The 18,148-nt window shown below is 35.0% G+C and overlaps 1 protein-coding gene across 2 annotated transcripts; it reads left to right on the forward strand.

Moving 5' to 3' along the window:
- Positions 1-1,326: 1,326 nt before the first annotated feature.
- On the forward strand, positions 1,327-4,060 carry LOC111886941 (uncharacterized). 2 transcript variants are annotated; one of them, XM_023883181.3, is made up of 3 exons: positions 1,327-1,457; positions 2,334-2,986; positions 3,809-4,060. In XM_023883181.3, exons 2-3 carry the CDS (start codon positions 2,545-2,547, stop codon positions 3,898-3,900), a joined length of 534 nt encoding a protein of 177 aa, XP_023738949.1. In that variant the 5' UTR covers positions 1,327-1,457; positions 2,334-2,544; the 3' UTR covers positions 3,901-4,060. The 2 variants fall into 2 exon arrangements, with proteins under 2 accessions (XP_023738949.1, XP_023738947.1); XM_023883179.2 differs by having other exon boundaries at positions 1,378-1,534.
- The last annotated feature ends 14,088 nt before the right edge of the window (positions 4,061-18,148 follow it).

The following is an 18,148-nucleotide window of genomic DNA, read 5'->3' on the forward strand; positions in this document are numbered from 1 at the left end:
AAAAGATTTAAGAACAAAACAAAAATAACCATGGCTTCCAACTTCTGTATTAGACAACTCCAAATATGTCGATCAGGTCAAAACGAAAAGATGTAATTAGGTCATACACAAATAGCATCAATTTTCTGCAAATACATACATAAAAAACATCTAATTTCAGATAATAAATACACAAATAACATCTAATTTCATAAAATACATACATATTTGCATCTAATTTCATGAAAAAAACAGAGGAAAGATGCTTACCGTTAGAGTTGTAGGTCGGCGTTCGTGGAGGAGGGACGGAGGAAGATACCGGAGAGGAAGAGGTTGGAGGACGATGGTGTGGCTGATAAATGGAGATGGTGGTCTCGCTTGATCCAACTGATGGAAGTTTCAAGCGAATGTTAGAGGTGATTATAGTCAAGGTTAGAAAAGGGGATTAAAGCGTATGGTTTCCAGTCAGCTTCATTTTTTGGATGGACCGAGTCGGATGAAAATTGTTGACCGAGTCAGCTAGAGCCTCTTGACTCCATGCAAATCAAACACACTGACCCGGACCGATTCAACCAAAATCCAGTCAAAAGCAAATCAAACGACCCCTCACAAGGACCAATCGTGTTCAACATTCACGATAAAGACTTTATAGTGGTTTTTCCCCGACCGAAATAACCATTTATATAAATTTGTCTTTATATATATTTTGAGATTCCGAAAACTTATAGTGAATGCTTCTTCACAAATAAAATATATAATTTCTAACATCTATTTTTTAAATATTAATTATTATTTAGTTTTGCTAAGATAAGCCTCTAGTGATTATGAATATGTATCCATAATTGAGAAGAATGGTCCAACCCTAGTTCCCCACCAACGGAGCATATATTCAAATAATTTTTGAGATCTTCTTGTAGACCCGAAACAATCTCTACATATTAACACATGCAAATAACATCACACGACATCTTATTAAGGGATCTAGAAATTAAGTTAAAATACTTTTTTCTTATTGTTCATAAATCGTTGCATTCAGTAAATGTATCAAACTGATAAGCTATTCATATGTTTTACTAAATTGACAAGTTAATTAATTAAATGTTAAAAAAGTTGTAAAAAAATCGTTGCTCAAAAATAGCAAGGATTAATCGAAACATCCAACCATTATTTATAATAAGTGATATAAAAAATATATAACTTTATTGAATAAATGTTTAGCCATAATACCATATATATAAATATTATAAATTTAACATGTTTCATTATTCTTTCAACAAATTTAGCTTTTATATATTTTTATATATTATTTGAGACATGTTTATTTTGTACTTTTAATATGATAAATATAAAAATAAATGAAATAAAATCAGTTTTTGAGCACCTTCCCGGTTGTCCACAAATTCTTAAAAACTAAAAAGCCATATGCGTCTTATAACCAGTCGCTATCCATCTGATGAATTTCTTCATACGTTAGAGAGGTAAAAGAAGGATTTTTTTGATTACTATATGCATATCATACTCGATCTAGGTTTCCGTCGATTTCTAGTTATATAAGGTACTTTTAATTTCATCACGTCTTTCTTTATCGTCTGAATTATGAAATTCATAACTTGAATTTACGAGTAATCGAGTTTGATTCCTTTACGCGTTGCATTTTCTTGAGATTTGAATCACATCGCAAGCAATTTTACCCGTAACAATTGGGTTTCTATTTCTTTTTTCTTCTTTACTTAGAGTTCACTTGTTCTTCGACATTCGTTGCTTATGTTTGTCGTTTAAAGCTACAATCGTTAGCTTCATTCGTTACTTAGATCAAATCCTTTAGTTTGATTATTTCTTTCGGCTTCTACAAAGCGTTTTGGGTTGTTTTGCTTTGGATACTTAGATTTTTTGACCGAAAGGTTGGCAGAATACCCAATTTGACTATGGAAACGCAATCGTCGCAACTGGTACAAATGATTTTATCTTAGTCAATTTGACTAAAATCGAAGATAAAAGATAGACGAAAATTTCAAATTATAGTTACGTGATTGATAAATTCTGTATTCCAGCATGTAATTGAAAAAAAAGTGCTATATTTTGACCCGAAATTTGTGATTAATGCCAGCTATACATTTCTGGTTACCCCTGATTTGACATTGTTTAGCTCATAGTTTTTCATTTGAGTTCACATGAAGACTCTTTTTACTTCCTATTTCATATATATATATATATATATATATATATATATATATATATATATATATATATATATATATATATATATATATATATATATATATACACACACACACACACACACATTGACTAATAGGAGATGATATCCTAATCTTTTTCTTCTATTTTACTTTCAGAATTTTGTATCCATTGAGAGCTTTTGAGCAGCATATATTTGGTATTTGAGTTTTGAGCAACTGTGTCTAGAAAACTGCAAAATCTCAACTACGTTTTTTTCTTCTTCTTAGTTTTGAACCTGAGAACACAAATCTTTGTGCGTTTTAGCAAAAAAAAAAAAAAAAGAATTTTAGGAATTTGGAAGTGACGAGAAAGGGGGTTGAATTTTGAATGGATCATATTCATTCGACTTGTAGAGAAGAAGATGTTGATTTTGATCTTGAGAGTGGCACTGGTGTAATTTATAGCAACAAAGATCCTGGTTTGGATGCAAAAAAAAGTATCTTGAATCCATCAAACATCAATGCAGAGAATAATGTAAATTCTACAGGGAAGAAGATGGGGAAAGAAAAGGGTAAAAAAGGTACAAATGCAAAAAAACCACCTAGACCTCCTAGAGGCTTTTCTTTGGATTCTTATGATCAAAACCTCATCAAAGAGCTTGCTCAACTTGCCATCATCAAAAAGGCGAGAATTGAGCGCATGAAAGCACTCAAGCAAAAGAAAGCTTCATCATCATCATCATCATCATCATCATCATCATCATCATCACATGCAGCCTTGTTTGCCATGCTTTTTACCATCGTCTTCTTATTAGTCATACTTCTTCAAGGTAATTGATTTTTTTTCTTTTCAAGATTGAGTTAATTTTTTGTTTAAATTTTGCAAACTACGATTAGTAGAAAATAGGATTAAGTGTACTTTTATTTATTAGTTTATTAATTATTATAGCATCCTACTTTTATTTCTTCCTATTAGAGTATTATACTTTGAAACTATACCTAATTATAGAAATGTCACCAAAATAAAAAGCTATATTCACTGATATAGTTGTGTAGATTTTTCAAAGTACAATGCCTTAATACGAAAAATAAAATTCCAAGCACTTATACTTTGTAATAATATTTAAAAAGTAATCATATACATAGATGTATATTGCTATTTCTTGCATGTACCTTTACCTATATAAAAAATTTATATATATAATTGTTAAAAAGATAAGATGATAATGTAAAGAAAGGGGAAGATATCGATATGTGTTCATATTCCAATATCTTTTGACTTAATGTCTTTGTTGTTTTGTTTGTGAGGGATAGGATAGTAATTTGGCATCTTATAAGTTGCCCTACATGTGACATGGCATTCAAATTTGGCATGACATTACATGTGACACTTTTTAACCACCTGAATGCTTCCTACCCTACAACACAAAAAATAAAAAAATAAAAAAATAAAAAAGTTTCTTGAATTTGTAGGGCATTCAAAATTTGGGTTAACATCACACGTGACACTAGAGTGCATAACAATCCTTAATCACATGAATGCTTCATAGACCATAGTACCCTACATGGAAATATATATATAGTAAGGGTAAAATGGTCAATGTGAAACCACCCAAGTAATGAATCAATAATATTTGCTTACAAATTTTCAGGTCGAAATTCAGGTGTAGCTTTTCAGGGTTCTCCTCAAATGGCTCAAAGTAGTTCAATATTTACACGAGATCACGTACCATATGTAGAGTAAATAATGCTACTCCTTTTTTTTTTTTTTATATATCATTTTTATAAAAGAAATATGATTGTAGCAAAAGAGGTAGGTGTTAATTTTTCTTCTTTTATTTGTAAAGCTCTGAAATAATTAAGTTCCGGTTTTTATACAAGTAAATAGTTGGTGTGTGTGAAAAGACCGTTTTACCCTTGAAGTTTGTAAGAACTAAGAAGGATGCGGCTAGCATATTATAAGATGCATGTGCATATGGTTACAGATGCATACAAAAACAATAAATGAAGCTTGATGGATATTATTGAGAGTTGGAAAGTGATTTGCTCTCATGGACTCTGACTACTAGAGAAATAGCATATGCATATCGCTCTCTATATTGAAAATAACATATTCCTACATAAAGATTCGTTAAATTATCTCCTCTTCATCAGATATTCACATATAAAACAATCGATCATTAATCATATGCAAAAAAAACTCAAAGTGATATGTCACGATGAATCCTTAATAAAAATGTTAATTGCTTTATAAGAAACAAATACAAGAACAATGCACAGATGCTTGCAGTTCCGTTTTCATCAATGAGACTGAAGGCTTTTGTATAAAAAATTGTGAAATATCTTTTTTTTTTGTACAAGAACACAATTAATCACCTGTTGTAAACAAGGAAGAAGTGTCGTTGGATTATGTGAATTAGTATAAACAAGATTGGTCCGTTGATTTTAGGGAAAGTAGGAAGACTTACAATATGGTTCATGGGATCCTAAATATAATGTTTTTTTTTTCTTATAACCAAAACACCTTAAAGCCTGCTAAATCAAATATGTAATGAGTTAATAGGTTGTATTTGGACAAATGGGTGTACATTAGAGGTGCACAAATCGGTTTTTTTGCCAAACTGGTTCGGTTCGAGTCAACAAAAGTCAAAACAGGTTTGAGTCAAAACATGTTTGGTTTCATTTTATTTAGGATAGGGATAGGGACTTATTTACCATTTAAAGTTGAATTAGAATATGAGAAGCTAAATATGTTGTTTAAAATGTCATAGTGGAGTTGGATAGGAATTTAAATATTGGGGGGCTAATTATACCAAAGTACCAATTTTGAAGTTTTTGGCATGACGTGGATTTAAAATTATTTTATAATTCTTCAATTGTGCTGACTATTGCTGACAGAAAAAACCGATGCACCTCGTCCGGTTAATGGTTATTAGTTCTCCAAGTCCAATCCATCAAAATCGTTTTTCGAGGATATCCGTCCCAGACCCATTGGGCGGGTATTTTGGGTCTTGGAACTGAAACCGAAATTTTAAAAGTCTTTTCTTATTCTTCCAATATGTTGACTATTGCTAACAAAAAAACCCTTTGCTCATGCTTTATTGTTTTTTCCTTATGGGTCTGGGTCGTTTGATGGTTGCCGACTAGGTTAGAATTGACCGGGTTAGAAATTCCGACCGAATCTACATCTAGCACCGAAACCATGTTGTTTGATTATGCATCTGACTGGATGTGCTGAATGATCATAATTACCATTTTACCCTTATGTTATGTTTGCAACACAATATAAATCTATTTAGTTATAGCAATGTCATTTAATACAAAAACAATTCTCACAATTACACTTGTGTAAACTTTTCTCAAAACAATTCTCACAATTATAAATATTCATTAAATCACATAAAATCATTATCATAAATTTATTGATTTACAAACTGATTGAATTTCTACATTTACACAAACTAATCGAGTGTTTTTCTTTGTTCCACATTTTATGAGTAACAACCCAATTTACAACTTTATATATTGCATTCTTCAAAATTTTAAGAAGGTGATGTTCTCTTCTATGAAGTACCAACATACATGCATAATTCTAATTCATCCTTAAACCAATCACTAGTTAAAGCTTCAAACTGCTCTGCATCATTCCCATTGTCCAGAACATCTGAAAGGACAATTTTTGTTGATAGCTTCAGATTCATGGCTCGAAACTCCCTAATAATCAGTGTAGAAAAAAAAGGGAAGAACATCAAACAAAAACTAGGAAGCTTGAACTGAAAGCATAAGATTACATAGCAGAATAAAAAGGAAGAACAACAAAATCTGATACAAACACAATTTTAGATATAGAATCAAAATTGGATAGGTTTTTTTTCATAGATTTCACATAAGAGGGAACCAAAATCAGATAAAAGTCACATATTTCAGATATATTACACACCAGAAAAAAGAGTGAAGAACAACAAAATCTGATATAAACACAATTTGAGATAGAGAAGAAAAATCAGAAAAATGAACAATGGTTTTTTATTTACGAGATTGGTTCATGCTATGATTCTACATTATAAATACGAAAATGCAATTTACCATGATAATTGTGAAAGTTATTAGTATGAAGATAATGGAAGACAACTATTTGTTTCAGTTATAAGAATGATGAGTTGTGAATTTCTTATTGGACCTTTATTAACGTGATAATGGGTGTGGGTTGCAAGATGTTTATTTTGACGATGGATTGAACAAGAATTTAATGCATATCTTTGGTGGTTTCTTTGTCCACTTATTAGGTCTGTAAATGTCGAACGTTCGGCGAACCGTTCATGAACTGTGCGGCGGGAAGATCGTTTATGTTCGTTTATTTAATAATTGAACAAACATGAACACAAATTCTCGTTCGTTTAGTTAAATGAACGAACATGAATAATGATCTCGTTCGTTCATTTACGTTCATGAACGTTCGTTTATGTTTGTTTGTTTAAGTTTTTTTAAGTTCATATACCTTCAATTGTTTTTTATTAAATCACTCTATTATAGTTCATATATGTTCAATTGTGTTTGTTTATCTTTGTTCGTTTAGCATGTTCACGAACATAAACGAACGAACATGAACAAGGCAATTTGTTAAACGAACGAACATGAACAATAAAAATTTGTTCGTTTATCCGTTCGTGTTCGTTCATTTGTTCGGCTAACTTAAATAAATGAACATGAACAAACATTTGTTCGTGTTCATTCGGTTTGTTTATAGTCCTACCACTTATTCTGATATTTTTAAATTTAGAATAAAAATGTTTGCCTTCCACTGTTCATATAAATACCCAAATGCATACCAATTCATCTCTTTACACGATCAGATGATCTGAAAGCAATTTAAAGAAATTCTCTACAAATTCAAGTATTGTTTGTGTCCTTTTTCCAGAAATCATCAATGACATTTAAAACTGATCACGTTTCATTCATGGACCAGACTGTTTCTTCAATCACCCTCATCGAGAAGCCAACTCAAAACATGATTGTTGATCTAGACGCTTCAAAGTACTCCAATGATATTCAACCTATTATTGAATGTCTGAATCATTCTATTTTGAAGAAGGCACTTTTAATGACCTGATCAACCAAATTCATATTACGACATTGATTGATAGGCGACAATGTCATATTAAATTAATTTTCAGATACCCATTAGTTGTTAGAAAGGTAAGAAATATATTCCTCTCCCAATCAAAGATAATAATGACATTGATATCATGTTTGACATGCTTAGTCTCCTTCAAGAACTAAGCAAAATCAAACTATAATTAAAGGTTAAAGTTAATGGGAAAAAATCACAAGAGTACAATGCCCAAGTATTAAGACTCATATGATATATCTCTTTTTAACATTTTGTAACATCCCGAAATATCAAGAGTAGAGTAGAAGGGCTAAAAGAGTAAATTGGGAAAGAGTGACTCGACGAGTCCATGGGTGGACTCGGCGAGTAGAGTCGCGACTGGGTCGCGTATTAAGTAGCCGACTCGGCGAGTCAGTGAGATGGACTCGGCGAGTAGGCGCTGAGTGGAGAAAACCCTAATTCTCGGGGTTGAGCCCTATATAAAGATCATTATGTTTTCCTCCCAGCCTCTTTGTCCCTCCTTAAGTTCCAGAAACCCTAAAATCGTGGAGAAGCACCATTGTTGAGCAATTTGGAGCTTGAAGAGGTGGTTGTTGAAGAGATTCCAAAGAAGAAGAGGCTTGGATCAAAGGGCTTTTCAAGGATTCGGGATAATCTTCTCCTGGAGCTTCCTTTTGAGGTATCTTTCCATTGTTTGAGCTGCTATTGTCTAGATTCTTCATTTTGGGGGTGTTGAGATCATATCCTTTGGATGTATTGGAGTTTAGAGGCTAGATCTGAGGTTGCTACCTCAGATCTGGGATGGAGAAGAGTTAGAATGCATGAAAGTCCCTGTGTTGAGTGTTGGATGAAGCTATCTTGTCCCAAACCTTAGCCCTAATGTGCAAAATGCATAGATCTCTTTGGATTCACGTAAAGTTTGCCACTTTACGTGATGGATGAGTTGTAGGAGGCTAGATCTATGTTTTGGAGCAATTGCATGGCCTGGAGTGCTTCTGTATGGATTCAGACCGGTGGTACTCGGCGAGTCACATGGGTGGACTCGACGAGTTGCTTGTAGATGGCCTGGGACTCGGCGAGTTGTATGAACAACTCGGCGAGTAGGTTGAAGATAGCCTTAGACTCGGCGAGTCTGTTCTTGGGCTCGGCGAGTCTTGTCGAAGAGTCCCAATATTTTCTGGTCGAGTCGAGAATCGGTGAGTCAAGGGATGACTCGGTGAGTTGTGTGCGAGTGGACTCAAAGTTGTTGAACCCGACGAGTCTCGGGGTGACTCGGCGAGTTAGGTCGCGGATTGAGTGAAGTTCTGATTATGGGAACTCGGCGAGTCATAGGGTTGACTCGGCGAGTAGGGTCAGTCAGGGATTTGACTTTGACCTTGTCTTTGACCAAGGGTCGACCAGTGGTTTCCAGGGGCATTTTGGTAATTGTTGATTGTTGTTTTGAGTTCAGTGCATTGGCGGTTGTCCAGTGGTAGAGATCGTATCAGTGGTCGGAGCGGTTCGGGTTATTTGTTCAGTCGGCAGTTTCGAGGTGAGTTATCCTCACTATATCAACAGGGTCTAAGGCACCAAGGCCGGCCCTTATCGGATTGAGATCCGGGTAGTTGTTATTATGTTACTGCTTTGATATGTTTGCATCCTGTGAGTTAGGATGGTATATGCTAGAGACCTGATTGAGATCAGTATCCTGAGAGATAGGGAGATGCTATGCTAGTGGCCTGTTAGGTCGGTATCCTGGTTAGGATGGTGGTATGTTATGTGATCTGTTTGATCTGCTTGTTGACTGTGAGTTGCTATATGATTGTATGTATATGTGCACATGGTTGTTTGGACTGGAGTTGGGTTGAGGCGGGTCCTGCTGCGTGCTGTAGGCCAAGATACCCAGGGCGGACCGGTTTTCCCGAAGGCCCCGCGAGCGGTCCGGATAGGCTGTAGGCCCCGAATAAGGCGGACCAGACGTGCCGAAGGCTCGGAGAGTGGGCCAGATAGACTGAAGTCCCGGTGCGGGCGGACCATTCATACTGTAGACTCAGAGAGTGGACCAGGTGGATTGAAGGCCCGGGAGCGGGCGGACCAATCACACTGTAGACTCGATGTTTGTGGATAGACTCAGAGGGTGGACCAGGTGGACTGTAGGCCGGTGCGGCGGACCAGTCACACAGTAGACCCGAAGTGCATGGCTGTTCTATGATCGGATATGTTATGGAATGTTATGCGTGTGTGGTATTTGTGGTTGGTATTTTGGGGATATCTCACTAAGCTTTCGGGCTTACAGTTGTGGTTTCATGTTTTTCAGGTTCTTCACGAGACTGTGGCAAGGCGAAGGCGTGATCGTACCGCTCCTCGTGATTTTGTAGTATTGTGATTCTGGGAACACGTTAAATGTTTTGTATTGAAAACCTTTTTGTAAAGATTTAATGGAATCGAGATGTTTTTGAAAAAAGTTAAAATCGGTTGTATTTTTCGGTCGTTACACATTTAACTTGTATTGTTTTTTATATTGATTTTATTTGTTACATTACTTGCAAAACTCAAGAATCGGTTTTGATACAACAAGAAAGAAACACAACTTTATTAACCACTATTAATCATATTATTAGTGTGTCATACATTAATCAAAATGTGGGCTTCAACATAATTTCCCAATTTATTGTTGTGAACAATGGGCTTGACATGGACGATGAAGAAGATGAATATGCAATTGAGAACGGAGGAAATGCAACCGTAGATGGAATTGATATTAAAGTACCTTCTAATTTTACTATTTTATAAGGAATATATGTGGCTAATCTTGACAACCGGGTGGTATCACACTCTAAAAATAAAAATGATTTAACTCAAAAGTTGGGAGAAAATTCTTTTAAAAATTAGGATGAACTTATCAGAGCTATCAAATTTTATATGATCAAGAAGCATTGACAATATGAAGTAGTTAAAACATGCCCAATAGTTTGGAAGGTAAGATGTAAGTTACGCTCACAAACAGAATGTAAGTGGCAATTGTGTGCATGTAAACGTCAACATAGTGGTTATTTTGATATAACATGAAACATTGGTCCACACACTTGTTTCCAAATATAGAATTACTCAAGATTACCCAAATCTAGATGCAAACTTGATCTCTTAAGAAAATAAACACCTTATAAAGGAACTATAGAGAACAGAAGGCACTTGAACACATATTTGGACATAGGGAGGAAATTTATATTGTTTTACCAAAATTTATTGCCGCACTTTAATATTTCAATTTAGGGACTATAATTGAATCATGTAGTGCTAGATTGAGTAATGTGGATCAAGTGGAGAGTAATAATGTGGATCGGGTGGAGTTCAGACATGGTTTTTTCCCCTCTATCCATGGACTGAGCATTGTCGGCTGTCATTAGCATTGACACAACACATTTATATGGTGAATACAAGGGTAAGATGATGATTGCAATTGGAGTTAATGACAACAATCATATTTTTCTTCTTGCATTTGCTATTATTGAGAATGAATCATATAATCGTTGGTATAGGTTTTTTAGTCATGTCAAGAAACATGTGGTAAAAGAGAAATGATGGCATTTGTTTAATATCTTACTGACAAAGTGGAATCTTAAAGGTTGTTAATGAGCACGGATCTCCATGGTTAGAGGCACAAAGTTTTCACATGTATCGTTTTTTTTCATTAACCAATTTTATGATAAGTTAAATTTCAACTCACATTTGAAAGAGATTACATGTATTATTTGTGACATTTTGTCAACAACTTCCATCACAAGTTTCGCAACTCACATCCAAAAGTTTTAACTTACCATACCGGAAGTCAGAATCAAGTTCACAAGTTTTAATCCATCATGGAAGAATTGGAAAAGTAAATGCACAAGCTCGCCAATGGCTCAAGGCTAATTCACTTTTGAGATGAACACTTGCACATGATGGTGGAAAGCGATATGGTTGAATTACAAAAACATGTCAGAGATTTTAACAATGTACTAAAATGTGCTCGTTTTCTTTACTAATTGTTATGTGTGTCCAACTTACCTTCTATAGATTGGTTCACTACTTTGGTGTGAGGTATTCTTTGGGACCTGCTGCTCAAACTAATGAAGATGAGTTTACTCCCCATGTTGTTGCAAAAGAAGCAGCGTCAATGGCAAAAGCTAGTGCACATACCCTAATATTTTTCAACAAGGCGAAATGAGTATTTAAGGTGGTTACTCAAAAAGACAAAAATGTGCAAGTAGTTGATTTGGAGAAAACAAGTTCGAAACGTGGTAAGTTGGATGTATATTGTAACGCCTATGTTTCCGGGCTTGCCATTTTTAGCAATGTAATAGTCTAGGTTAACCTTTGTAACCCGTTTTGAAATAATAAGATTGTATTATTTGAGTATTATGTGTTTTGGTGCTTAATTGCTTAATTATGTGGTTGATTAATTAAGAATAAAAATAAGCGTCAAAATTTAAGTGTAAAATAAACTTAATATCTTTGAATAATGTTGTAGTAGTTGAAACGAGGTTTCCGAATATATATAGAACGCCCAAATCTGACTTCGTATGAGGAAGTTATGATTTATCGAAGTTTCGGCTTAGCGGTGTGCAACCTGTTTTACTCGATTTGAGATCGAGGGGTTTTTAACCGAAGCAATCTAAATGAGAATCGAAGATCTCATTGTTGGTATCGAAGCGATAAAAAGTTAGGCGAGAACGGACGTCAAACGAAGAAGTTATGAATTTATAACAAAGTTTTTCTGTCGCGGACTATTAAAAATAAATAATAAAAATAAAGTCGAAATTAGCCGACGGAGTCTAAACGAAAGTTGTAGAGCGTAGTCTCACCTTCGCGTGGATATAAAGAACGTCGAAAACGGAGTTCGTATGAAGAAGATATGAATTTCCGAAGTTTATTAATTATTTTGTATTTAAATTTAAATGGAAATTCGGAAGCATTATCCGAAGGCGAGTCATCGGTCTGATCCGAGGTACGCCCCGCGTACTCCGAAGAGTGTCGACATTTCGGATGACGCATGTAGTGACGATTTCGGAAGCAGTACGCGCTGCGTACTGCAGTACGCCCCGCGTACTCCGAGGCTCCAACCTCCTATAAATAGGATCCGAAGGCAGCCGAGTCTTTTGCCAATTTCCTCTCTTCTCTCTCCCGTTTTGCATTGTTTTGCGTGCTAGAAATATCCCGAAGCCCCGGTATTATTCTCGAGCCCCGAGGCAAGTCCCGAGATCCCGAAGATCCCGAGAAGTGCGGTTCCCGAGCCGAAGCTCTGCCCGCGAGAAGTTCGATTTTTGTGAAGATCTTTCAGATCTGCTGAGGATTACTACTTCTGCAAGTCGTAGTGCTGTCCGATCATCTTCTGATCAAGTGAGTGTATACTACCTTTCATAAACACGATAATAATACAAGTTTGGTTCGAGTGTATTAAGTATATTGTTGTTTATAAGTGTGAGTGTGTAGTTACCTTCTTCTAACACATAAATATTAAGTATTTTCTATAAAATACGTGCTATGTGTATAGTATATTGTTGTTTATATGTGTGAATGTGTATTAACTCTCTTCTATCTCATAGATATGATTTATTCTCTATGAGATATGTGTTATGTGTGTGTGTGCCTCATCTGTTATGTGGATTATGTGTTGATTAAAGCATGCTATACAGGTTTTCAAAACTATGTATAAAAATGTATATTTTTATCTACTAATATGTTGGGTAGAACAGGGGTAGATAGTTGGTGTATAATAAACAGATGAGAGGCCTCGTTGTTGTTTGATTTAGTCATCTAGCGGAGTTTAGATGACGACCACTGGCTATTCTAGACAGTCTTGTGGAAACATTAGCAGGTTCGCCACCTGTAGGTGTTAATGAACTTGGGTGTTCATTTGCTGTACTCCATCCCCCTCATGGTTGCCTTATTTGACTTATATTGCTGAGGTACCCCCGAAGCATGTGTTGTCGCCCCGATGAAATATTCTTAGACTAGGTCCCTTGTGTTAGTTGTTTTAGGGACATAAAGTGAGAATAACGGGAATGGGTAATTGGGTTATCGTTGGTTGATGAAAAATTAATTTAATTATTTATTGTGGGTTGAAAACCCTATATGCTCACCAGGCTCCCAAGCCTGACCCACTCAGTTTCTTTGTATTACAGGAAGTGGCGCAAGGGCATGAGATGGATAATCATCAAGTTGTTTTTGTTTACAAGTCTGTATATGTATATATTTGTTGAATGACTTGTAATGTTTATCGTTTATGCTTTATGGTCTGTATCGGAACATGACATCCCGAGTTTTGGTTATATAATGAAAATGCATTTCTTTATGAAATACTTTGGTAAATATTATTTTATCATACTTTGTTTTTGGGAACAAATTCCGCATCTCTTTTAAAATCAAAAGGATTTACTCTGAAAATGTTTAAAAAACATAAATGAAACCGGTCTTTTCTGGCCGGGATTTTGGGGATGTCACATATATAAATATACGCGCTCTCATGTATTGAGTGCATGTGCCTTTATTTCTATATATACGAGTCAATACATTCACAATATTATTCAATTGTTGAGTATTTTGCTACTTGGCATCCAAGTTTTTCCTAGTTCCCCATGGAGCATATTCGCTTGATATATTTATTCAACGAGCTTCCAAATTCAAAATTAAAATGAAAGGAAAGATGTCGTCATCGCTCGATAAGGCTACGAAATGTAATGAACATTAAAGAAGGAAAAAAAAGCGAATATTTGTAGATGGTGAACGATCATAATAAAAAAACATGTCCCTCTAAGCATTAAAAATGGTCCGCTGATGTGTAATTGTGTTTGATCGACTAATTTATTCGAGTGTTTATACTAGAAAAATCATTTGGTCATTTTTATATGAAATGAGGTATTATGTTTTGTAAATCAACTCAAGGGTTGTTGTGTAAGTCCCCTTAAGGACATGAATACTAACTAGAATATTAGACGGTTTAAAATGTTGATGATATGTAATGTATTGTCAGGTAAATGGGCCCATAAAATTTTAGATTAGCAACAGATGATAGATTAGCGTGATAGATTAACACGGATTGAAGACGGATTAGTGACAGAACCGGGACAAATTACAACCCCCTAACATGTGACATCCCCAAAATCTGGCCAGAAAAGACCGATTTTCATTTATGCTTTTAAAATAATTTCAGAGTAAATCCTTTTGATTTGAAAGAGTTGCGGAATTTGTTCCCAAAAACAAAGTATGCTAAAATAATATTTACTAAAGCATTTCATAAAGAAATGTATTTCATTATATAATCAAAACTCGGGATGTCATGTTCCGATATAGACCATAAAGCATAAACGATAACATTACAACTCGTTCAACAAATATATACATATACAGACTTGTAAACAAAACAACTTGATGATTCATCCATCTTATGCCCTTGTGCCACTTCCTGTAATACAAATAAACTGAGTGGGTCAGACTTGGGAGCCTGGTGAGCATATAGGGTTTTCAACCCACAATAAATAATTAAATTGATATTCATCAACCAACAATAACCCAATTACCCATTCCCGTTATTCTCACTTTATGTCCCTAAAATAACTAACACAAGGGACCTAGTATAAGAATATTTCATCGGGGCGACAACACATGCTTTCGGGGGTTTCCCGGTAATATATGTCAAATAAGGCAACCATAAGGGGGATGGAGTACAGCGAATGAACACCCAAGTTCATCAACACCTACAGGTGGCGAGCCTGCTAGTGTTCCACAGGACTGTCTAGAAAAGTCTGTGGTCGTCATCTAAACTCCGCTAGATGACTGAATCAAAACAACATCGATGCCTCTCATCTGTTTATCAACTATCTACCAATGTTCTACACAACATATTAGTAGATACAAATATTTATTTTTATACATAGTTTAAAACCAGTATAACATGTTCAATCAATATATATTCCACATAACAGATGAGGCACACACACACATAACACGAATTTCATAGAGAATAAATCAGATCTATGAGATAGAAGAAAGTGAATATACATTCACACATATAACAACAAAATATATACACATAGCATGTATTTTATATAAAATACTTCATAATAATGTGTTGGAAGAAGGTAACTACACACTCACTTGATCAGAAGATGATCGGACAGCACTACGGCTTACAGAAGTAGTATACTTCGATAGATCTGGAAGATCTTCACAAAAATCGGACTCCTCGCGGGCAGAGCTCCGGCTCGGGAATCGCACTTCTCGGGATCTCGGGAACGTAAAACTTCATTCTTAACTTGGATATGAGATCCTGGGTGTCGGGATGGCTTCGGGGGTTTAAACGCAGAGCTTCGGCACGAAAAAGAGAAGAAATGAGCAAGAATTCCCGGAACCCTCGCATCCCTTTTATAGGAGGCTGAGGCCTCGCAGTACGTTGGGCGTATGAGGTTACGCGGGGCATACTGCCTTGGTCGTCATGGCTTACGTATCCGAAATCACTCGAGTGCGAGGCGCGTCATGCTTCGCTGTACGCGGGGCGTACCACCTTATGCTGGGCGTAATCCGGATAAGTCCGGTGACTCCTCTTCGGATAATATCGGGTATAATAATTAAATTTAAATATTAATTATTTAATAAACTTTGAAATTTTATATCTTCATCATACGAACTCCGTTTTCGACGTTCTTTATATCCACGCGTAGGTGAGACTACGCTCTACAACTTTCGTTTTGACTCCGTCGGCTAATTTTGACTTTATTTTTATTATCTATTTTTAGTAGGCCCGGACAGGAAAACTTCGTTATAAATTCATAACTTCTTCGTCCGACGTCCATTCTCGCCTAACTTTTCATCGTTTCGCTACTAACAACGAGATCTTCGATTCTCATTTAGATTGTTTCGGCTAAAAACCGCTCGATATCAAATCGAGTATTCGGGCTGCATACCGCTAAGTCGAAACTTCAGAAAATCATAACTTCCTCATACGAAGTCAGATTTGGGCGTTCTATATATATATTCGGAAACCTCGTTTCGGCCACTACAACTTTATGCAAAGATATCGGGCTTATCTCATACTTTAAATTTTGACGCTTATTTTATTCTTAATTCATTAAATTATAATAATTAAGAAAATAAACACATAATTCACATAATTCACATAATACTCAAATATTTCATCTTTAATACTTCAAAAGAGTTATAAGGATTAACCTAGACTATTACATCAACGAAAATGTCTAGCCTGGAAACGCGGGCGTTACAATATTACGGGCTTTGTACTGTTGCACACCATGCATATGCTCATGGCCCGACCCTGTGTATTGTAATGTTTGAAACGTGGTAATGTAAATATTGTTAAGAATTATGTTAAGTAGTTTGTGGTTCGTTGTATGACTTTAAATATAAATTATATTTGCAATTGCAAATGCACATTGTTACAATTTACAAGTAAAAGTAAGAATCGCTTTAAAACTTGTTTCGATTGATGTGTTTTGTTTCCGATCACCCAAACATAGCCAATTCTTAAATCTTAACCTTGAACGAGGCCCATTGTAGTGAGTTTAGATGAATTGGATACCACGCCTTTTTCTTCATTAAAGAGGAAATCCATTAGACCGGACGGAGTGGGGTGAGGGAAATGTGAGGGAAGCTTCCTTCCCCTCTTGAACACTACTCCGTGGGTGAGGGAAAGCAGTGCGGGAAAAGAGGTGGGGGGAGCGGGTGCCGCACTGTCTCTCCTCTTCTCATTGGTCAGTTATTTTTTTTTATTATTATTTTTTTTCTTTTTATCTTTTTTAATATTTATAAAATTATATACCTATTATAAAAATATAAAAAAATATATTAAAACTCATGGTTTTTAATTCCCTACAAAATGAGTATAATATATGTATGAAATATATTAAAAAAAAAGTGAGGGAAGGGCTTCCCACCAATTCTTTGGCTTTTTGGTGAGGGAAATGAAAGTGAAGGAAAGAGAGGTATGACCCACCAAAAGTGAGTGAAGAGTCCCTCTCACACCCTCCGGTCTTATAGTAAACGTACTTTTGCTTTCCACATTTCTTTGTTGTTAGACACTTGTAATCATTCCATGATCCACGTAACTATGTCCATTACATTTTTTCTTGACATTTATAGGATCAATGAATCCTTTTTTTCAAGAAAATAAATAAAAGAGTAGAAAATTTTGAGAGAATGGATAAGGGATAATGATTTAAAAGGGTAATATATTTTTTTTATTTGTACAAATTTGGTCACTGCAGGTTTTTTTTTGTCCATATTTACTTCTTTCACTTGTTAAACTGTACACATCCAGTCCTTATGACCGTTTACTCCAGGTTAGCCGGTAAAAAGGACTTAATAGGGTAATATATTTCTCACTTTGTATACATTTAGTCCTTAATATTTTATATACACATTTAGTCATTAATATTTTTTTTTTTGTAAAATAAGTCATTTTTGTTTTGTACTCATTTAGTACTTATGAATGATTTCTTTAGGTTTTTCTTACGACATCTTACGTGAAACCATCATTAATAAGATGTTTGATGCTTTTGATGCTTTGTCCATCACGATCTCGGCTATTTGGTTGCTTAGGTCATGTGTTTTGAACATCATAACTTCTTCATACGATCTCGAATTTTAACGATATTTTATATCCATGTGTTTGTATTTTAGTCTACTATAACTTTCATTTAGATTACTCCCGTTAAAAAGTATTTTACTTACGATCTTTATATCCATAAGTTTTTTATGAATGCATGGATGAATGTTTTTTTTATACAAACATAAGTAAAAATATTTTAAATTTTAATGGGAGTAATCTTAATGAAAGTTGTAGTAGACTCAAAAAACGAACACGTGGATATAAAGATAGTTAAAACCTGATATCGTATGAAGAAATTAT

This window comes from Lactuca sativa, chromosome 6 (assembly GCF_002870075.4).
Source record: "Lactuca sativa cultivar Salinas chromosome 6, Lsat_Salinas_v11, whole genome shotgun sequence".
NCBI lineage: Eukaryota > Viridiplantae > Streptophyta > Magnoliopsida > Asterales > Asteraceae > Lactuca > Lactuca sativa.